This window comes from Vespa crabro, chromosome 14 (genome assembly GCF_910589235.1).
Source record: "Vespa crabro chromosome 14, iyVesCrab1.2, whole genome shotgun sequence".
Classification (NCBI taxonomy): domain Eukaryota; kingdom Metazoa; phylum Arthropoda; class Insecta; order Hymenoptera; family Vespidae; genus Vespa; species Vespa crabro.
In genome coordinates, this window is record NC_060968.1 from 4,183,099 (window position 1) to 4,206,020 (window position 22,922).

Genomic DNA, 22,922 nt, shown 5'->3' on the forward strand with positions numbered 1-22,922 from the left:
TTTTTTTGTACAATAAAATTATATTTATTTATTTGTTAAAAAATAACTTTATTAATAATCAGTCGAATAGATTAAGAAAAAATTGATTAATAGGAACTATTATCATTTTAATAGAAAGAAATATATAAACTTCTTCGTAGAGAATAATCAAAGATGGCGCCTAAAGCTATAGAAAAGGGACTATTTTCTATCCGCTAAGTGCATTCTACGGTTGTGTATATAAGCGTAAGGAGGACTACTTTCAACGCCTCTTCCTCATTAAGAGTAGAGTTGTGTTCACGTGTGGTTGTGTCTCCTTTTTCCACAAAATAGGTCACACAACCCACTTCCATTCGTGAAATAACTCTCCTATAAAAAAATCCAAAAAAAAATATAAAATTGCAAAAAATACAAACAAAAAAATCGTAAAACTGTTGCTGAAAACCGCGATACCTAAATAAAGTGTGGAAAAAAATAGTAATTGCTTTACGAAGAGCGACGTGGTCTGAAGGCAAGCCATATTGAAAGAATCAAGGAAAACCAAAAAGCAGAGAAATTTTCATCGTTAACGGCCCGTAAGACCAGGTAAACTACAAAAATGAATCCAGGAGCTCCAAACTACCCTATGGCTTCGCTTTATGTGGGAGATTTGCATACCGACATCACCGAGGCGATGCTGTTTGAAAAGTTTTCGTCGGCTGGCCCTGTACTTTCTATACGCGTCTGTCGTGATATGATTACCAGACGATCTCTTGGTTACGCTTATGTCAACTTTCAACAACCTGCTGATGGTGAGTATTTTACTGTTGTTAATCATACGCATGAAAGAAACAACGAAATTCTCACTTCCTCTTACCATCTTACCATGCTTTATTTATGCGCTCATGGCACGTGCAATGCATTGTGCAAAGCCACCATATTGGATCTCGCAATACTTTGAATAATGGATGACGATTGAACGATTCATGCCGTCTATTCGACGTTTATAATATCATTTATTCTTTAAAAAAATATTATTTTTTAATCTTATGCCAATATGTATAATAACTTTTATTTCGTATGTCTATTAACAATCTTTTTTTGCCGCAAACAATTGTTATGATTTCCCCCCAAACCGAATGTGTATGATTTTGTTTATTTATATGGAATTATTTCATACGTAATTTAATGTTTTTGATGTTAAACATTATCGATATATGTTTTATATTTTAGCTGAACGTGCACTGGATACTATGAATTTTGATATGATTAAAGGGCGGCCTATAAGAATCATGTGGTCCCAACGTGATCCTTCCCTTCGGAAATCTGGTGTTGGAAATGTTTTCATTAAAAATTTAGATAAAAATATAGACAATAAAGCAATGTACGATACATTTTCTGCTTTTGGTAATATACTTAGTTGCAAAGTTGCTCAAGACGAGTCGGGTGCATCTAAGGGATATGGTTTTGTTCATTTTGAAACCGAAGAAGCCGCTAACAAATCTATCGACAAAGTAAATGGAATGTTGTTAAACGGGAAGAAGGTGATATACCATTTATTATCATACTTTTCATTACATTTTTTTATATTTATATTATTGTTCTTTTTATATTTTTAGGTTTATGTCGGTAAGTTTATCCCTCGCAAAGAACGTGAAAAAGAATTAGGAGAAAAAGCGAAGCTTTTTACCAATGTTTATGTAAAAAATTTTGGAGAAGACATGACCGATGATAAATTAAAAGAGATGTTTGAGAAATATGGGACCATCATCAGTCATAAAGTGATGAATAAAGATGACGGGAAATCTCGAGGTTTTGGTTTCGTCGCCTTTGAAGATCCTGATGCCGCTGAACAAGCTGTTTTGGAATTAAATGGAAAAGAAGTGGCAGAAGGAAAATGCATGTATGTAGGTAGAGCTCAAAAGAAGGCGGAACGTCAACAAGAATTAAAGAGAAAGTTTGAGCAAATGAAGATAGAACGGTTAAACCGTTATCAAGGTGTTAATCTTTACGTAAAGAATTTGGATGACACCATCGACGATGAACGTCTACGAAAAGAATTTACACCTTTTGGAACTATTACCTCCGCAAAAGTCATGATGGAAGAAGGACGTAGCAAAGGATTTGGCTTTGTATGTTTTTCAGCCCCAGAAGAAGCAACTAAGGCTGTAACAGAAATGAACGGTCGTATAGTAGGTTCCAAACCGTTGTACGTTGCTTTAGCTCAACGTAAAGAAGATCGTAAGGCTCATCTTGCCTCACAATATATGCAACGCATGGCTAACATGCGTATGCAACAAATGGGCCAAATATTTCAACCTGGTGGTGCTGGCAGTTATTATTTACCTACTATTCCTCAACCACAAAGATTTTATGGGCCAGCACAAATTTCACAGATTCGTGCGACACCCCGTTGGCCAGCACAACCAAATCAAGTACGACCCAATGCACAGACTGGTAGTTCAGGTTTTGCTGCTATGCAAGGACCATTCAGAGCTGCTCCTCGAGCTCCGGCTGCCCAAGCTGGTACTATGCGCAATACACTATCTGCCAGGCCAATTACAGGTAAGACTGCTTAGATCTTTAATTATTTATTAATAAAATAATACGTGATATTATTTTACTATTATTATTGTTGTTGTTGTTGTTGTAGTTATTATTATTATTATTATTATTATTATTATTATGATTATTATTATTATTATTATTATTATTGTTATTGTTATTGTTATTATAGTCTTCGTAATGTCTATATTTGTATCATAATTAAAATATTATCATACAGAGAATAAATGCTAAATATTAATTTTTATTATAGGTCAACAAACGGTAGGTGGTGCAAACATGCAAGGACGTTCTATGGCTGGACAAGCAGTTGGGGTTTCTCCTCAAAGTCGTCCATCCAATTATAAGTACACTTCAAATATGCGCAATCCTCCGCAAGCAATGGCAGTTCCTGCTCAAGCTCCAGTCCAACAGGCAGTTCATATTCAAGGCCAAGAACCATTGACTGCCTCCATGTTAGCAGCTGCTCCTCCACAGGAGCAGAAACAAATGTTGGGAGAACGTTTGTTCCCGTTGATTCAATGCATGTACCCACAACTCACTGGGAAGATCACAGGAATGTTGTTAGAGATTGATAATTCGGAACTCCTTCATATGTTGGAGCATAACGAATCATTGAAGGCCAAGGTTGAGGAGGCTGTGGCAGTACTGCAGGCTCATCAAGCCAAGCAGGCTGTGGCTTCGAAAAAAGAATAAACGCCATAAAAATTAAGCTGTCATTTTTATCGTATCATTTTAATTAACTTTAATTTTTTTCTCTTTTTTTTTTCTTTCTCTCTTTTTTGTCATTTTGCAATTAATCCTCAGTTTAAAAATTTCCTCCTGAAAAGCTTTATGATGGCTTAAGCGATTGTTATGTAATGGCGAAAAACAACCAAGTTATATTTGAAAACTAATATTGATCGCGAGAGGATTTTCTTCAAGTTTTATGATAATAAATTTTTCTTTGATGGTAGAAATCGACTTGATTTTTATTCTATCACCCTGGTTTTTTAATTGAATGTGTTGTATTAAGTGTATACGATCGTGTATAATAACCTTTATAATTTTCAATTGAAGTTTCAAATAAAAATAAAACCTACTGTTGAACCTTTTTTTTTTTTTCTCTAAGAATTCAATGATACGATAAATTGTGTATTATAGAATGAAAAAGAAAGAAGAAAATTGTTATATAAAAATATGAAAATAAATAAACAAAATGCCTGCGATAATTTTTGCTTTGAAATTGTTTTGAAATACGCGGGTTATGAGTAATTGTGATCGCAAAAGAAGTCTGAATTGTAATTGGTCAAGCGATCACGTGGTACTCTACACTTGACGCATGATAGGTTAATTTTTTCATCCGTGAAAGTGTGACGCAGCCTGAATGTGATTTTCGACTGTGTACGATATAAACAGTGAAACGTGAAGGAGAAATGTCAAGTACGTAGTCGTGGATTAGTCTATTGTAGAACGCCGGGAGTGTTAGAGTTTTATAGATTTTTGTAAGTATTTGTTAATGCAATTATCGTGAAAATTGAATTAAACCCAGTCAGTATTAATTTTGTATGATAAATATATGACGAATTAGATATTAAAGTAGATAAATAAGCGTACACATATGTATATGCATATATATATATATATATATATATGTATATATATATACACACATGTATATATACAATACACATAATTACTTAAGTAGTTCAAGCACGATTGGTTGAAATCATTTTGAAGAAATTACTGCAATTATCGCGAATAATATAGGTTAATTTATCGAACTATTCATTAAAAATTCAATAGTTACGAATAATTTCCCTAAGAGATTTGTTCTTTCTTTTACATCTATACTAATCGAAAGAAATTGATTTCTCTTCTCACGTACTTCGTTGGAAATATTTTCTACGTCACGCTTTAATTTGTACGTAGCCTATTTAAGAGTTCGGTACAGATCGTCAAAGGTGCGAGACAAATATGCGGCCTCGAATATGAAAGGAATGTATTCATTTATTTATTTTTTTGTATTATAATCATTTTCTATGAAATTTCATTATATCAACTATATATTTTGTGTCATCTCAATTAATGATTATTAATTATTACATATTTCGTATAAATTATATGTATTTCTTTAAGTGATTCGAAACGTATGGTCGATTAATGACACATATACATTATGTAAAAGAATTTGTTTTAGATAATAATTATGTTTTATTATCCATGAATCTTTTTTAATATTTTCTTCGTTTAGAAAGAAGGGCGTACGTTTATAAGTAATATACAACATCTCTATATATTACATGCATATTAAGGAATTAATATTAATATCATTGTGTATAAGAACATTAAATGTAAAAGGAACGTTTTATATGATCTTAATGATTAATTGCAAAATGTTATTTGTAATATATTTCATTTTATTTCATTTCATTGTATGAATTATTTTTGATATATTAGAAATATAAATAGATAAAATATATTTCACAGGTTTATAGTTTATAAAAGTTATAAACTCGACTGTTCCTGTGGTTTATATTTTCAATATATGAAGCATCAAAAATGGATCGAGATAAGGTCATAGGAAACTTGCGAGCAGCATTATTGTCTTCAAAAGGAGGGGTACACATAAATGAAGTAGACCGTAAGTTAAAGAATTATTAATATGTTACATAAAACTTTTGAAAATGTATTATCTGTTTGATAATATAATTATTTTCTTGTATGAATACTAACAAATATGTTTATTTTAGGAGATTTTAGAACAATTATTGGTGAAAATATTCCATATCGTAGGCTTGGATATCAATCTCTAGAGGCTTTCTTAAAATCAATATCTGGAATTAAAATTACTAATAAAGGTGGACAAACATATGTAGAAGCTCTACCTAATGAGAAATCTTTTCATCTTTCCAAACTAATATCGCAACAAAAGAGTGGGAATAAAAAAGAGGTTACTTTTATCTATGATTTATGTTTGACAAATTTACAAATACTCATATGATATTTTAAGGATTTTTATATATTATTTAGTTCCGAAAAGGTTTCTACCACAATTCAACGCCATGTCGAATGCCATATTCAACGAAGAAAGTTGTTTTCCCTGGGAAAAATGTTAATGCAAATTCCTCTATGCAGACTAAAAATTCTATGAAAAACAACACTAATCAAAAACAAGAAAAGTATATATTTGAAAAAAGAATATTATACTTTTGTTTTACCATTTTATGATTTTAAATACAATATTTTTTAATATTAGAATAAAATAAATATTATAAGTTTTATTTTTAGAAATAGATATAACTCTTTTATATTTTACAATGTATTCAGGATTGTACCTCTCATGCAAGTTCCAACAGGATATATACCGCCATCTTCTTTAGGAAGACCTAGATATATACAACCGGTGTCGGGAGCACCTACTTTTCCTAGCAAAGTAAACATTTTTAATGCATAGTCAATAATAATGTTCTTCTTGAAGAAAATTCATTATAATGAGCCATTTATATTTTTAGAGACTAAAGGATAGAAAATCAAATGCTATTCAAACGATAATGAACGAAAATGTTAATAAACATAATAATAATACATTTTTTAAAAGCAATGACAATGCTGAAAAATCTGCAACACCTGTGATAACATCAAAACCAAACACACTACAAAAATATTCAGAAGCTTGTAGTAATGAACAATCATCTTCAAATATAAGTGGAAGACTTAAAATTAATTCAGATGTTCCATCCCATTCGCTCATAAGTAATAATGTATCAACGTTTCAACATTCTGAAGTGTTATCACCGTTATCTCCTGCACAATTAATAGGAAACAAACCAATTTCATTTGCTACTGCACAATCATTAAAGGTTCATATATATATATATATATATAAATCTTTTCAGAAATTGTAAAAAAAATTGTAAATGTTTTTTCTTTCTAGGTGCAAGAAAATAATCAGAAGAAGACAATTTTGAAATCAACAGTATCCTTAGAAGATCCGAGACATCAATTGAAAATCTGTGCAAAAAATCTTAGTTTACCTGAACCTATATACAGGATATTACCAGCAACTACTAGAACCTCAACAGTAATGGGTATATATGCTCATGTTAAGGTACACTATATCCTAATTATTAAAATATAAATTTTATATATATATATATATATATATATATATATATATATAGATTTCATATATATATTAATATGTAGATTGGACCACATGGATATAGCAATTATCCCTATGATGTAAGTTCCGAAGATGAAGCTCAACGATTAGCAGCTGAAATAGCATTAAAGGATCTTATTGATAAATTTGGTTCATTACCTAATATCACTGAAACTACCAATAAAGAATTAATACAAAAACGTATAGTGGCAATTGTAAATACTCATATGAATGGAGTTTTCAAAGATCAAATACCTTTATATTACAAACAAAGATATGGAGAGTGTTTGCCTGGAGATTGGTTTGACGTCATAAAAAAATGTTCTGAAATTATATTAGAAAAAGGTGCTGATAATTCTATTATTCTACAACGTTCAGAGATTACAAAAGAAAAGGTAAAATGTATAAATTTATTGAAAAATAGTGGTAAATGTTTTTCATTATATTTATAATCTAACTTCTAAAGAATATATGCAGAGAATATTTGTATTTTTATATTAGGTACGTGATCCAATTTCACCAAAATCAGATAAAATATTATTGAATCCAATAGGACCAACAATACCAGGACAATTGCAATTGCCAGAAGATCAGTATTGGATCGTATATGTTTGTTGTGTGATAAGTACGGTCGACGTTTGGGTTAGACTCGCTGGTCCTGATTATAGTGTAAGAGATAATATTAAACATTTTATGAGAAATATTTTTTTCTTTTTTTTTACAAATTTGCAGATTTAATAAATATTAATTTTATTTGATATTCAGGACAAATTTGATATTATGATAGCTGAGATGATGGAATGTTATGGTCGAAGCCAACCATCTATAAAATCAGTCGAGATAGGAGATTATTATGCGATATTTGAAGATGATTGTTGGCATAGAGTTCGCTGTGAAGAATTTGACAGTGTTACTGGAATGGTTACTGTGTTATTCATTGATCATGGCGATGAAGATCAACGTCCCTTAAATGATTTACATATACTGGATAAAAAATTTTGCAGCCTATCTGCACAAGTAATATTCCAATACATAATAGATATATAAGAGGTGTATTATACATCATTAAAACTGTTTTATACATTATTAAAAAAAAATCTATTTTCTTCAGGCAATGCGTATGTGCTTAGCTGGTTTGGAAGATTTCAGAGATTGCGAGACTGTTTTGGCTCATATTGAAAATTTATTACTTGGCCAAGCTTTTTATGTCGAAGTGCTTAATCAGGGCTTCGATAAAGATGGTCCATATGCTACTGTTGAATTTTATGATACAAGTGGCCCAGATGATATTAATTTAAATAAAATTCTATATAAGCAGATATTGCAGAATATTATAGCTTTACCACAAATGAACGTTGTGAGTACATAATTATTATTTCATTCTCTTAAGTTTACTTTTAATATTTACAATTTTACATTGAATTTTAGGCAGGACAAGTAACAGAAGTTTTTGTCTCACACGTAGAAAAGAATGGTGATGTTTACATTCAGATACAAACAGAAGGAATGAAATACTTAATTCGCTTGATAAATCGTTTGACACAAACTGGTTTAACCGCGGATATTTTGAAATACAGTATAGTTACTGTTGTCGACAGAATGAAAAAATATTTTGTATCTGTGGATGGAAATTGGTATAGAGGAGAAGTGATGAATATTTATCCAAATGGTCAAGTGAAGGTGTTCTTAATTGATTTTGGAAATGCAGTCATTGCGAGTAAAGCCAATTTATTGCATTTGGAAAAACTTTCTGATTTATTAACGAAATATCCTGCACAGGTAAAATCTTTTTTCTTCTTTTGAATATCATATAGATTAATATATAATTATCTTAATTTAATTAATATTTTAGGCTATGAAAGTACATCTTCACAATATTGAAAAATCAATGTGTAATGAGAAGATGGTTTCTCGGCTAAGAAAACTTGTTCCACAGGGTGAACCAATTCTTATGAAGGTGATCGCACATTCAACCGTTGGTACACCATTAGTAGAATTGTTTAAACGTGTTCAACCCGACAATGTTCTTGCTTCTATCAATACTACTTTAGCATTCGAAGAACATGAAAGGTATATTAAATAAATATAAAATCTGTGAAGATTTATTATTTATTATTTTTATTATAACGTTATTATAGAACTATCGGCGACGGCAATAATAATGTAAAATCAAGAAAACGCATTACATCACGAGCAATAACGAACGAAGACGACGATGTTATAAAAACTTTAAAACCTCCGAAGATCACAGGACTTGGTGAATTTTTTGATGTACACGTTACAATGGCAGCCAATCCAGGAAATTTTACTATTCAACCATTAGACGACAAACGATCTTTAGAGGTATCATAAATAATCTCATATAATTTTGCATTATTATATATATTACTTAAATATGTATATAGGCGATGATGATCGAATTGCAAGAAGTTTGTTTGAATTATCATGGATCATATCCAACCGTTGCATCGATTAGAGAAGGAAATCTTTATGCAGCGAAACATATAGATGAACATTGGTATAGGTAAATATATAATAACTATTTTATATATATATATATATATATATAATAAATATTTTGAATATTTTTTTATCATTGAAATCATATCTTGTAGAGTATCCGCTTTGAATATTATCAATGAAAATATGGTCACCGTATATTTCTGTGATTTTGGTGATGTATCTATTCTATCGTTAGACAAGTTACAACCTTTAAAAAGTCAATTTTTAGAATTACCATATCAAGCAATAAAGGCCAAGCTAGTTGGTGAGTAATTTATATAAATATAAAATATTACGTTATATTTATATAATATATATATAAATAAATATAAAAATAATATAAATTAATAGGAATAAGGCCTATTAACATGGATTGGTCGGTCGAAGATTGCCTAAGATTTCAGCGATTGGTATTAGAAAAGAATTTTGTATCAATAGTTGTTGAATCAACTCACGATGATGTTAATCCTGCTGAAACTATACTTGGTCTAAAATTGATAGATGTAGAGACATCAGAAGACATTTATATTGATCAGCTTTTAGTAGAGGAAGGTCGTGCAGTATATACAGACTGATTTGATTGTAATAATAGTAATTCAAAATAGTAGTACCAAAAGTTAATATACATTTCCATATTGAAATAAAAGTAAAAAGATAAAAGCAAAAAAAAAAAAAATAAAAATAAAAAATGATAAAAAAAAAAAAAGAAATAGAAAAAAAAAGTCTAAAAAAAGAAGAGAAAAAGAAAAAAGAAAAAGAAAAGAAAAGAAAAGACAAGACTTTTGTTAAAAAAGAGATAATTGTAATCTTAATCAAAAAAAAAAAAAATAGAGTGCATGTCTCTAAGGAAGTATTTTACAAGGTTGTGTTCATGAAAGATTTAATTTTTATAATTTTTTTTGTTTTCTTTTTTTTTCCTCTTTTATATATTTAAAACATCATCTTTTCTCTTATCTTTAATATATTACATCAAATTTCTTGATATCTCTATTACAGAGAAAGAGAGAAAGAGAGAAAGAGAGAGATAGAGAGAGAAGGAGGGAGAGGAAGGGTGAGGGAGGGGGAGAGGAAGAGAGAGAAAGAAAGAAAGGAAAAGAGGGAGACAGCAATATATATCTGGTATATGTGCTTTATTTATATGTTCCTTGAATCTATAACAATAGAGACTTTTTTCATATATTATTATGACTATGATAATATATATTATATATATATTATTAATAATAATTAAAGAATCATTATTAATATATATATATATATATATATATATATATATATATATATATATATAAGTATATGTATATATACATATATATTTATATATATTTATATATATTATAAGTTCAACATAAATAGCGTTTGAACTATTCTTAAATAGTTTTATGATTTTCTTAAGAAATTATGTGTACTATGAATTTGAAAGATTTTTTTCAATCAACTATAGCTTTTATAAAAAATGCAGAGAGAGAGAGAGAGAGAGAGAGGAGAGAGAGAAGAATTTAGATAACGTAGTCTCATCAACTGGTAGTAAAACTATATATTATAAAGAAATTTTTGGCTGTGGTCTGTAGAGGACTATAGATGTAATAATTTGATTGTAAGCATTCCATTTTGTTTCTTGTTTTTTTTTCTTTTTTGTTGCTTTAACTAATATATATGAAACTAAATGTTATCAATAAAAAAAATGTTTCAGGGTAATTATTCCAATATTTTAAAACGAGATTGGTTGTGATATGAATTAGAAAAAAAGAAAAATAAGAGAGATAGAAAACAAAAAAATATGTAAAATATCATTCGGCTTGTATTATATCGTTTAAGATAACATAAGTTTTTGTCTGAAACATTTTTTTTAATGGCTTAGCTGCGCAAAACTAAATTGAAAATTATCTAAATATTTCATATCTTTTGGTTAAAATTAAAGATGTTTATGTGAATGTAGATTTATATGTAGAAATACACTAGATGTATTTTTGTTAGTTACTTTAATTACTTTCTTGTTATAGTTTTATCAATATTTTGGTGCTGTTATATTCATTGCAAAATCTAATTTTTGTGTGCGTTTTCATATACGTATTGTGTAAATTTATTATGATTTGAAAGAGAAAGATATTGGCTCTAACGTGCCAAATAATATTATTATAAACATATTTGTAAATTTTAGGATTGCAATTTGACAGATTTACAAGTATGTAATTTATAAGATAAAAAAGTATGAGACATACGTGCATATGTGTATATGTATCTATATATATATATAAATATATATATATATATATATATATATATATATATATATATATATATATATATATATATAGATATATATATAGATATATATTATCAATAATAATTATAATAATAACGAGTAATTATATGAATAATTATACGATTGCGTGGTTAATAATAATTATTACTATATAATAATTAAATTATTATTAATTATTATTAATAATATATATATTACTTAAATTTTTATTCATAGTAATATGATAACAAAAGAAAAAAGTCGACTTTTATTGTTCAGTATTTTCTATTAGACTAGATTAACACAATATGATGATCCTTCTTCCCTGCGTATATATTAGTTATATCTAAGTTAGTTATAACTAATGTCAAAAGTAAATATATCTAGTATTGGACATGACATAGCTTTTCACAAAAAAAAAGAATATATTTTTATTTTGTTATATTAATAATATATAATATAGCTTATCGTGTTGTGTTATGGTAATATATTATTTTTGATAACTCTATAAAAAGTGCCAATAAAAGGAAAGTGATTATATAAATAAAAAAAAGAGAGATTCTTTTCTTATATTTATTTGTAGAAATCCTTTTTTGTTAAATTTTTATTTAAGATTGTTATTTGAAATAGTAATAATAATAATAATATTATTATTATTAATTTTTATTTTTCATTTATAATTTATATTCAATAAAAAATTATAGATTATAATTATATAACTGAGAATATAATTTTTTACAATTTTAATTTTATGAAAATATAAATTATTAAAGTATATATAAATATATGACAAGATCGTTTGGAATCAAAATGGATTCAAATATGCCGCTGAAATAATTACTACGTAAGTCCGAGTAAAATGAATGTTTTATTTGAAAAATAAAATCGAAAATTAAATTATATATAAATTTACTTTACCATTCATATAGATATTACTTAATGCATTCATAAAAACATTACAAATTTGAAATATCAAACGTTTACTTAACAATAACAGTTAATATTAATAAATTATTATACCATTTCAATATTGACAATTTCAAATATTCCGCGATTTGACGACTACGTAAGTCGGACCAATCAAAGTCTATTATTTGAATAAACGGAATTCCCGTATGAACAACGGGAGCCATCTTTGAATATCTGAAGAAACGCGTAAAATCGACGTGATGTAAAGAAGAAGAAAAATTTTTAAAATAGAGAGTATCAGGAAAGAGATTTGTGCCGTATAATATCACGATGATATGTCATCGAACAATAAGTTAAAGCTTTTAGCTTGATATAAAAATCAATTAGCGACATTATCATCTTTTATAATTCGAACGACGACTCAGGAAACTTCGAGTTGTGACAAGGGTGCGAGCGCGCGCGCGCGTATTTTCGTAACTCGTTCGGAAGTCTTCGGTCTTTGTCGCACTTACACGAGTTATATATATATATATATCTTTCTCTCTCTGTCTCGGTCATTTTTGCGCGCGCGAGTTTGAGAGTTCGACTTTTCGCAGACAGGGTAAGCTGGCCGCTCCAATGACGATTAAGTTTGGTGCCAACGAAAAGAGTCAGTCTATTCCGTCGATCGTACGCTACCGGTAATAATCGGCGTCGATTAGCACGTAGGTAATTTTATTTTGTTATCTCGCGTGAATCTAATGATATATATATATATATATATATATATATATATATATATATATATATTTATTTATTTTCCTTTTTTTTTTTTAAATTTGCTTTTTTTTCTTTTCTTTTGCGATTATAAATATTTATCTCCGTCACTGTTCTCCCTTTTTTTCCGCACGTACGAAACGTTCAATTGCTCGCGCGCAATTCAACGTATTTTCAAGTGTATTTGAATTTTTTGAGCGTTTCTTTTTTCTTTTTTTTTCTTTTTTTTTTTCAAACGATATTTTCCGCATATCTTCGACGCATTGGAATACATCGGTGTGTCTATTTTTATTCGAATAAAATGTATATATATATATATATATATATATATTCGAATGGATACAAACAACAAATATATATATATATATATAATCGTTGAAATAAGTTAAGCTTGCAACGATGACGACGACGTAGATCTACGACGGTTTTTTTTTTTTTTAGTTTTTTTAATTAATTGATTTTTTCTTCTTTATTTATTTATTTATTTATTTATTTATTTTATAACCTCTTTCTGCGTGCGTTCCTTCATGTTCACATCGCGTACACTCACACAAACATATACACGTTCGAAAGGTCACTTCGCAAACGCCTTGCATGTTATTTTTTAAATTGTATCTGTTTTCTGTTATTTTATCCTCTCTCTCTCTCTCTCTCTCTCTCTCTCTCTCTCTCTCTCTCTCTCTCTCTTTCTTATTCTTTCTTTTTTTTTTCTTTTTTTCTTTCTTTCTCTCTCTCTCTCTCTCTCATTTCATATCATCGGTTTTACGACACCATTTCCTTCTCTCATATTCAGTTTTGGCCTAACTTGCCTGACAATGCCGGATACTAACACACTTACAACGTGAGCGATTACTTGTCTCGCGGATCATCGGTGGGATAATGATTACAGAACAAACTTGGACCATGATGCTGGACAGCGATGTCACCGGCATCAACGAGTAAGTTCAATCTCTTATTTCTATTAATCTTATTAGGAAAAAGAAAAAAAAAAAAAGGAAAAGATAGATAAAAGAATGAAGAAAATATCTAATAATTAGAATGGATCAAATTATGGAATAAAATGATAACAATAATGATGACGTTTCATATTTATATATGATTTTTGTTTTTCTTTTTCCTATATTATTAATTAATTTTATTCGAATTGAATTTGTATCATTTATATATAATTTATATATATATATATATATATATATATATATATATATATATATATATATATACGCATTTGGTGTATCGTTTATGTACAACGTATTTCGTTAATAAAATTTTCTTGGTACTATTCTCTTCGTCCTATAACAGACTGGCCATTTCACCGAGAAAACAGCTATGGATCAAGGCAGTGAAGAAATTGACTTCGGAAAGATTAGGAAGAGAAGGTCTGGCTGCTTGGGAGAATCCTAAACTGGATAACGACCCGGAATTGGGTGACGATATTAACGACGACGAAATAACCAACGATGAAATTCAAATCTCTACGGATCCCGAAGCTCTTTTGGCTGAAGCTGCTGCTGTGCCTGAGGATGAAGCTCAAATTCATCGAGGTAGATCAATAAAAAAAAGAAAAAAAGAAAGAAAGATCATTAACTCCTCCACCCAAACGTTTATACATTTTTATTTCATATTAATTGATAATAATATAATAAAATATAATGATATTATTCAAAACAATAATAATCTATCTAATCATGTATATATATATATATATATATAATTTTTTTCTTTTTTTTATAATAATTTATGGAATATATTTCATTGTACGTACGAAATATATTTCATATATTTATGAAATATCATTTATGTACATATATTTCATAAAATATTTCATTAAATATTCTTCTCATGTAATAATATTATCTAAACGGCAATAAGAGCGACGACTTTTGTATAAAACGTTAGATTACACTCCAATATATTACAACGTTCCATATAAGGAGACATAAAAAGATTGATATTTTTAGATGTCTTCAAGAAAGGGGTTCTTTACAAGGGAATATTCTGTCCCTCATTGACCAACAATTTTCACAGCAAGCAATTGGAAACCTCGTATCTTCATTATTCGAATCGACAACGACAAAAAGCATTGATAATGCTAAATATCGTCGATCTTGGATTAAAGGTGAAAAATCAATATAAATACATAACTTCGATTTTATAAATGAAAGATCGACCGAAAATTATATATACGTACGCCTGACGAAATTTATAATTTGTAAATGAAATTTATAATTAGTACGCGCACGTCAGATCATTAAAAAAAAAAAAAAAAAAAAAAAAAGAATCTTCAAAGAATCTATTTCTTTTTTTTTTTTTCAAAATTAATTAAATTCATAATGTTATCAACATTCGGACATATGAAATAATTGAAACGTTAATAATATGCAAATTATTCAGTTCGATAATTCATACGTTGTCGTATAAGTTACAAAGTATTAATATATAAATAAATTCATAAATAAATTCATAACATTTCGACAATTATTCCGATATATAATTTTCGGATTATCTACGTATTGTAAAGATCAATGAAATTTTCTAATTAAAACGCATACCATAGGATGATTTTTTTATATACAGATCGCTTTAGTTTCTATCTGGTTATGGAGAAGAGAGAAGAACAGCGGTGGTCTCATCGAATCATTATCATGGGCATCATGTTGCATAGCAGCTAATCTTATGGTCTGCGTTCTAGGATGGTGGAGATGTTTTTCAAACAATTATTTATACTGGGCCTCGATATTTACCTGGTTATTGATCAATTCACAAGGTTAATTTATTACTATTAAATTTGTTTGTTTATTTTATTTTATTCTATTTCATTTGTTTCAATTGTTTTATTCCTTTTCGTACTATTCTTGTAATTTTTATCTGAATATATTCATACCCTGTTTTTATTTATTTATTTATTTACTTATTTATTGGACATCTCTCTCTCTCTCTCTCTCTCTCTCTCTCTTTTTCTCTCTCTTTATATATATATTTTCAGTTCTAACGTATACATCAGAGAGCGGATCTGTAAAGAGTAGCTCTATAATATCATCATCCCCGATATCGATTGATTCAATATTTTTGTTCGCCGTGGCAAGTTTTGCTCCAATGACTCGATGTATCGAGTCAGTTTAGCGAATCGAATGAATGTTCGTTCGACCGTGGAAATAAGGTATTAAAGCGACCAAACTCTGTATTTTCGCGTCTCTCTCTCTCTCTCTCTCTCTCTCTCTCTTACACTCTCTTTCTCATATATCATCATCATTCATCATCATTCATCATCATCATTGATTGACACTTTTACGTTTTTATCTATTTCTTTAAAATAAAATAAAAAAGAAAATGTTTAATTGGAGCACTTCGAGATCTAATTTTTTCTCTTTTTCTTTCTTTCTCTCTCTCTTTCTCTCTCTTTCTACAGGTTTCATTGGAGCTGGACTAAACTTCTCGTCTCAACAACGTTTGATGTGGTACATCTTATTCGTAGTATATGCACCATACGCTATGTTACCTCTTCCTTTGAGATGGTGCGTCCTTGCTGGTTATGGTACAGCCTTTACGCACATGGCAATGGCTGGTATCAGTTTATTACACGATACCACATACGTAAGGGAATATTATAATAATTAATATATTTTCTACGATTATACATTAAAGAAAATCTATCTTAATATTATTCAATTAATATATATAGTTACTCAATTTTTATATTAGTTACTCAATTAATATATATATACATATATATAGTTACAGGATGTAACGTGTATTGTACGTATGTTAACGACCAATGTCCTCCTATATCTTGCTGTCAATCTCGCAGGAATGTATACGAAGTATTTGACTGACAGAGGTCAAAGGCAAGCGTTCTTAGAAACTCATCGTTCGATGGAAACCAGACAGCGAACTCAAAATGAAAATAACAGACAAGAAAAATTATTACTTTCCGGTGAGAGAGGATTTCGGGGGGTTGGGGATATAATTAATAATATTTAATATTGATAATGAATTTTTCTCTTCTCGTAATTTATCATAGATAAACGTTATTGAGATATCTATGTATGCATGTATCTTAAAATATTATCGATACTGATTATTACACGGTAAAAAGTAATAGTAAGTTTTATCGCGTTTTACGTTCATAATTGAGAATGCAAAAATTGTCGAGATATTAAAGAAAGAAAAAAAAAAAAAAAAGAAAAAAAAAAAATAAAAAAGAAAAGAAAGAAAAAAGAAAAGAAAAAAAGAAATTCTGAAAAATTGAATATTATCAAAATTTAAGTAAATATATAACATAAGTCTAGAAAATAAATAATGTTATAATAATGGGGATGGAAGATAATTTTATACACTTTAATAATTGCATAAGTTTCATGCATGTGTTATTCTCGTGACCGGTTTCAACGATGTGTTATATATTATTTCTTTTTAATGTTACGTACACATAAAGGGATATAAATAATACATAGCGATATACACATGTATATCGTATATATATATGTATATATATATATGATATGCATATATGCACACACATATATATGTATATATATATATATATAATATATATGTAATAATATACATGTATACATGTAATACAATATATAGAAATGATGAGGCGACCGCGGAGCTCGGTAGTGCGTGTAACTTAATGTTCAGTCGAGCGTTTAAAAGGGTCACTAGACACTTTCGGTCGATTGCTCGATAGATTATCCTGACGTTCACAAGCATCGTCTTGTTAATATACGTCAATACGTCGTCGATTACTTCATGTTCATCCTTTTACTTCATTGTTACAAAAAAAAAAAAAAAAAAAGAAAAAAAAGAAGGAAAGAAGGAAAAAAGAAAATAGTGCAATTATGTCCTACGATTATAAAAGTGATCCCGAGTCGTCACGAGATATTATCAAAAAGATCTATCTTGTGTTCTCGTCTTACGTCATTCTTAAAGTTTTTGCAAATTTTTCAAAATTATTTTCTCGACGACCAATATATTTAATTACTTTTTCTATATTCATCCGAATTGTATGAATTAATAATTGTTTCATTTTCATTTTTATTCAATAACCACAGGCGCATATACACGCCTATGTGTTATATGCATCGATTCAATTATAAGATATCAATTTTAATAGATATGAAAGAGGTCGAATAACATTATTATTATTATTATTATTACTATTACTATTATTATTATTATTATTATTATTATTATTATTATTATTATTATTATTATTATTATTTTTATATTATTATTATTTTCATTGATTTTCAGTTTTGCCAGATTTTGTGGCGAAAGAAATGATAAGTGATATTGCTCGTGAAACAGCTAGGGGAGGTACAATATCCTTCACGCCAAATCAATTTCATAGAATTTATATTCATCGTTATGAAAATGTTAGCATTCTCTTTGCTGATATCAAAGGATTTACCGGTACGTCGTTCATAATGATCATTAAATTACATTGGAAGATGATTTTTAATTAATTCTTTTTTTCTTTTTCCTTTCTTTTTCTCTTTTTCTATATGCAGCATTGGCTAGTCAATGTAGTGCTCAAGAATTGGTCAAAGTATTGAATGATCTCTTCGCTCGTTTTGATAAACTCTCCTCGGAGAATCATTGTCTTCGCATAAAACTACTTGGAGATTGTTATTATTGCGTATCCGGATTACCAACAGCCAGAAGCGATCATGCTCATTGTTGTGTGGAAATGGGATTGCATATGATCAAAGCTATTCGTGATATACGATATACGACTAAGGTATTTGCTATTGTTATTTATAAATCAATATTTGTTTATTCATTGTCATCTAGTGACAATGACATATTCTATTTTTAATAGGTGGATCTAAACATGAGAATAGGTATTCATAGTGGTTCGGTATTATGCGGAGTTTTAGGACTTAGAAAGTGGCAGTTTGATGTCTGGTCTTATGATGTCACTTTAGCTAATCATCTTGAAAGTGGCGGTATACCAGGGTAAATATGACAAATTAAAAAATAATTTTCTTTTTTTTTCCTTGTTTCATGATATCCTCTTATTTCTTTTTCTTTTGTTCCTCTTTCTTTTTTTTTTTTTTTTTTTTTAATCAGGAGAGTACATATATCAGTAGACACGTTGAAGTGTTTAGACGATGTTTATGAAGTTGAGCCAGGTAATGGCGTAGAGAGGGACAATTATTTGAAGGATAGGAACGTTGAAACGTATTTAATAAAACAAGTGGAACCTCAGAAATCGAGGAGAAGGTATTCCTCGCGTCCTAAAGTTTGGAATGAAGAGGATGGACATAATAAAGGGAAGAGAAGTTTCAAACTTGGCAATCCATTGTCGAGTAACAGTAGTAATCCAAATACTTCACAGGACGAGGACACTGTAGTTGATTGGACACCTGAAATACCATTTGAAAATGTTTGTATTTTTATTTTTATTAATATAATCAATTTATCGTACAATTAAAATTTTATTATATTATTTTAGTTGAACAATGCTACGTCTATCAGTAATTTAGAATCAGAGTATTTGGAAGATGAGAATGGTGTTGTTAAGAGTACCAAGGCTGCTACTGAAAAAGAAACTGCAAGTAACAAACGTATGAGGTCTGCCAATATAAATGCTTGGACCTTGCGTTACAACGACGAGAGTCTTGAAACAAAGGTTAATTTTATTGACAATTATTTTTTTCTAAATATATTTCTCTAAATATGATATAAAAAATTTTTGTATTTTGTTTCTTCTTCTTCCTTTTTTTTTTTGGGGTGGGGGGGGTGCCGCGACTGGAATTTGAACAGTTTGGTCAATTACGCGAGGACATGTTCAAATCTAACATGATATGCTGCTTCGTAATATGGCTCTTTATCGCTATCTGTCAGGCCATCATTTTACCAACGTAAGTTCAAACCAATCAATATAATTAATTAATTTACATAAATAAAAATTAAATTGAATGTCCATGTTAGTTGTATAATCTTGCTGGTCTGTCTGCTAACTACAACGGCCATTTTGGTGGCATCATCGGTACTAGTTATGGCTGAAGAGTTCAAAGGGATGCCGTTATACCTTCAACACGCTTCTTCTATGCTTGTTCATAATAAACGGCATCGTACAATTTTCATATGCAGCGTGATCAGTCTGATGGCATTGACTTCGATAGTAGGAGTGACGGCATGTCCTATACAAACTAGACAACATCCAGAAGTATTGGTACTCGAACAGCAACAATTGACAACTGCTACGACCGAACAACCAGGATCAATGATGTCAACAACGGTTGGCCTTGACAGATTTATCTTAACATTTTTAGAAGCAGCGCTTCAAGACGAAGCTGCCGAAGTTGCTGAAAATCGAACGGTAACACATGACACAAGCAATATCAAAGTGAAACTGACAAGTGTCTTTAATGGTAGAACAAGTTCAACCCAAAGCCGTAGTAGAAAAGAATTCTTTAGGTTTTATAAATACGAGCAACATTATGTTCCTGGTCTTCGAAGGCATTACAGAAGATTTGCTCGTAAGCATGCCGATGATATGACAGTAAGGAAGATCCTGTCAATTCCCGATGATCTTGAACTTAGCCAAAAACTTCCATATAAAAATTTCGATGATGAGGATGACATCGACATGTCGTCAAGCTGCATTCGTCCTGAATATATCGTATTCACTTGGATCCTATGTCTCATTGCTTTGGCTTCAGCTTTGAAATTATATTATTTAGTTAAAACGGCTTTGGCTACGGCCATTGTCTTGGTTTATGCTGTATTGATACTCGTTGTATATAAGGATTTATTTTCTGATGGACCTGATCAAGACAAAACGTGAGTCTTATAACAATATCATCATTTAATCGAACAAATAATAGACGAAGTATGATTTGGTGAATAGCCTAATCTGAATTTGTTGAATTTAGAAATATGAAAAAGAAAAAAGAAAAAAAAAATACCAGAACAAAATTAGTAATTTTCCTTATTAATCCGAGATATCCGTGAAATTGTTGTTAATTATTACATTGTTCTTTTTCTTTTTCTGTTACATATTACTGATCAGTACATCGATACCATTATCAGCACAAATGTTAGTCTTTCTAGTAGTATTTCTTGTTATGGTGACTTATCATGGCCGATTAGTAGAAGTAACATCCAGATTAGATTTCCTGTGGAAGCAACAGGCCGAAAGAGAACTCGGTGATATGATAGAGTCCCGTCATAATAACATGCAATTACTTAAGAATATTTTACCTGATCATGTAGCTCATCATTTTCTAACACAAGATCGTGCTCCAGAGGTAAAAATATATATATTGTTTGAGACAAATATTATCTATATTCCATATAAAATATCCTTCATTTATTTAGGAACTGTATTCACAATCACGTGACAAAGTTGGAGTTATGTTCGCCAGTGTACCTAACTTTACAGAATTTTATTCGGAAGATGTTAACAAGGGAATGGAATGTATACGCTTGTTGAATGAAATTATTGGTGAGTTTTAGAATATTATATAGATCATAAAAAAATAATTCAATGATAATATATTTGAAAATATTTCTTTAGCTGATTTTGATGAACTTCTCGATGAGAATCGTTTTCATTGTATCGAAAAAATCAAGACCGTTGGTGCAACTTACATGGCAGCATCTGGTTTGAATCCAACGCAAAATGTAATAGATTTCTTTTTTTCTTATTTTCTTTTTCTTCTTCTTTTTCTTTTTTTGTTTCTTTTTGATTTGTTAAATATTTGTCAATTCAATGATAATTAACGTATAATATAAAATTTGTTTAGGAGAAAAACAAGGACGACATGGAACATTTATGCAGATTGGTAGATTATGCAGTTGCAATGAGACTTCGTTTGGAGGATGTAAACGTTCACTCCTTCAATAACTTTGATCTCAGAGTTGGTATCAGTTGTGGACCATTGGTAGGTGGTGTTATCGGGGCAAGAAAACCAGTATTTGATATTTGGGGTAATACGGTGAACGAAGCCTCTCGTATGGACTCGACTGGTGTTATGGGAAAGATACAAGTTCCTCAAGAAATTGCAAGGGTAATTAAATTGACGACGATATTAATTTTGTTCAATTGAATTTTTGGTATGTAATCAAAAAAAAAATTTTTTTTTTTGCAATCAATTCGTTTTAAAATAATTAAAACGTGATAATCCGTTTTTATTTATTAAAGATAAATAAAAAAAAAACATCATCACTTCTCTGTTTGAAATTAAAAATTCAAAAAACTTTTTTCATTAAAAGCAAAATCATTTATAAATCTTATTTTCAAGTTTTTGGAATCAAGAGGATATCAAACCCAAAAACGTGGATTTATTGAAGTAAAAGGTAAAGGTACTATGGAAACATACTTTGTCCTTGGAAAGGGAACGTTGAATCAAGAAACTACAACCAGACACAGAAGTACATGTCGAAGTTTGGCTGCTGTTGTTTATGGTGTAGTACAGGCACGTCGTAAACAAATGAGAGCTTTGAGAAGAACGTAAAAAATTTTACGCATCATACTATGTATGTATTTATGTATATATGTATGTATATACATAGGGTAAGATTTAGCACGACTTACCTTTAAAGATTTAATCGTGCATTATATCTTTTATTTAAATATGTACCTACGAGAAGATTTGGATTTATATTTCAGATCGTTACGAGTTGTTATTTCTTCAATAAATAATAAAATATCTGTCTCTCTAATGAAAATACAATTATTTAAACAAAATATATATATATATACATATGTGTGTATATATATTTGTTTATACCTAACTATATCTTTCTCTTAGGTATGTTAAAATTTCTATAAAAAGTATTTCATGCAATAAATAAATCATGAATTTTTATTCTTTTAATCAATCA

The 22,922-nt window shown here is 29.3% G+C and overlaps 3 protein-coding genes and 1 long non-coding RNA gene across 12 annotated transcripts; 3 read left to right on the forward strand and 1 right to left on the reverse strand.

Annotated features, from left to right (window-relative positions):
- The first annotated feature begins 239 nt into the window (after window positions 1-239).
- Window positions 240-3,482, forward strand: LOC124429021 (polyadenylate-binding protein 4-like). The gene is made up of 4 exons (XM_046973712.1): window positions 240-770; window positions 1,192-1,502; window positions 1,578-2,523; window positions 2,777-3,482. Exons 1-4 carry the CDS (start codon window positions 578-580, stop codon window positions 3,217-3,219), a joined length of 1,893 nt encoding a protein of 630 aa, XP_046829668.1. The 5' UTR covers window positions 240-577; the 3' UTR covers window positions 3,220-3,482.
- Window positions 3,483-3,774: 292 nt separating this feature from the next.
- LOC124429020 (tudor domain-containing protein 7-like) lies at window positions 3,775-10,200 on the forward strand. 5 transcript variants are annotated; one of them, XM_046973707.1, is made up of 17 exons: window positions 3,775-4,007; window positions 4,993-5,146; window positions 5,256-5,455; window positions 5,536-5,684; window positions 5,833-5,938; window positions 6,018-6,365; window positions 6,440-6,613; window positions 6,712-7,062; window positions 7,169-7,336; window positions 7,433-7,684; window positions 7,779-8,024; window positions 8,096-8,446; window positions 8,520-8,737; window positions 8,806-9,010; window positions 9,073-9,191; window positions 9,283-9,434; window positions 9,521-10,200. In XM_046973707.1, the coding sequence occupies exons 2-17, from the start codon at window positions 5,065-5,067 to the stop codon at window positions 9,742-9,744; spliced, it is 3,345 nt and encodes a 1,114-aa protein (XP_046829663.1). In that variant the 5' UTR covers window positions 3,775-4,007; window positions 4,993-5,064; the 3' UTR covers window positions 9,745-10,200. The 5 variants fall into 5 exon arrangements, with proteins under 5 accessions (XP_046829663.1, XP_046829667.1, XP_046829665.1 ...); XM_046973711.1 differs by lacking the exon at window positions 3,775-4,007 and adding an exon at window positions 4,255-4,272; XM_046973709.1 differs by lacking the exon at window positions 3,775-4,007 and adding an exon at window positions 4,284-4,426.
- Window positions 10,201-12,869: 2,669 nt separating this feature from the next.
- LOC124429199 (adenylyl cyclase 78C-like) lies at window positions 12,870-22,760 on the forward strand. Of its 5 annotated transcripts, none has more exons than XM_046974156.1 (19): window positions 12,871-13,027; window positions 13,873-14,017; window positions 14,382-14,623; window positions 15,041-15,198; window positions 15,657-15,846; window positions 16,489-16,673; window positions 16,815-17,013; window positions 18,339-18,497; window positions 18,596-18,825; window positions 18,907-19,043; window positions 19,158-19,473; window positions 19,543-19,719; window positions 19,854-19,951; window positions 20,022-20,876; window positions 21,106-21,343; window positions 21,414-21,540; window positions 21,613-21,719; window positions 21,842-22,105; window positions 22,340-22,760. In XM_046974156.1, the coding sequence occupies exons 2-19, from the start codon at window positions 13,959-13,961 to the stop codon at window positions 22,550-22,552; spliced, it is 3,954 nt and encodes a 1,317-aa protein (XP_046830112.1). In that variant the 5' UTR covers window positions 12,871-13,027; window positions 13,873-13,958; the 3' UTR covers window positions 22,553-22,760. The 5 variants fall into 5 exon arrangements, with proteins under 5 accessions (XP_046830116.1, XP_046830112.1, XP_046830114.1 ...); XM_046974158.1 differs by having other exon boundaries at window positions 12,875-13,027; window positions 13,969-14,017; XM_046974157.1 differs by having other exon boundaries at window positions 12,877-13,031.
- On the reverse strand, window positions 13,505-16,156 carry LOC124429200. The gene is made up of 2 exons (XR_006943389.1): window positions 16,004-16,156; window positions 13,505-13,764 (listed from the first exon to the last, which is right to left on the reverse strand). It is a non-coding gene; the product is annotated as an uncharacterized LOC124429200 (long non-coding RNA).
- Window positions 22,761-22,922: the final 162 nt, after the last annotated feature.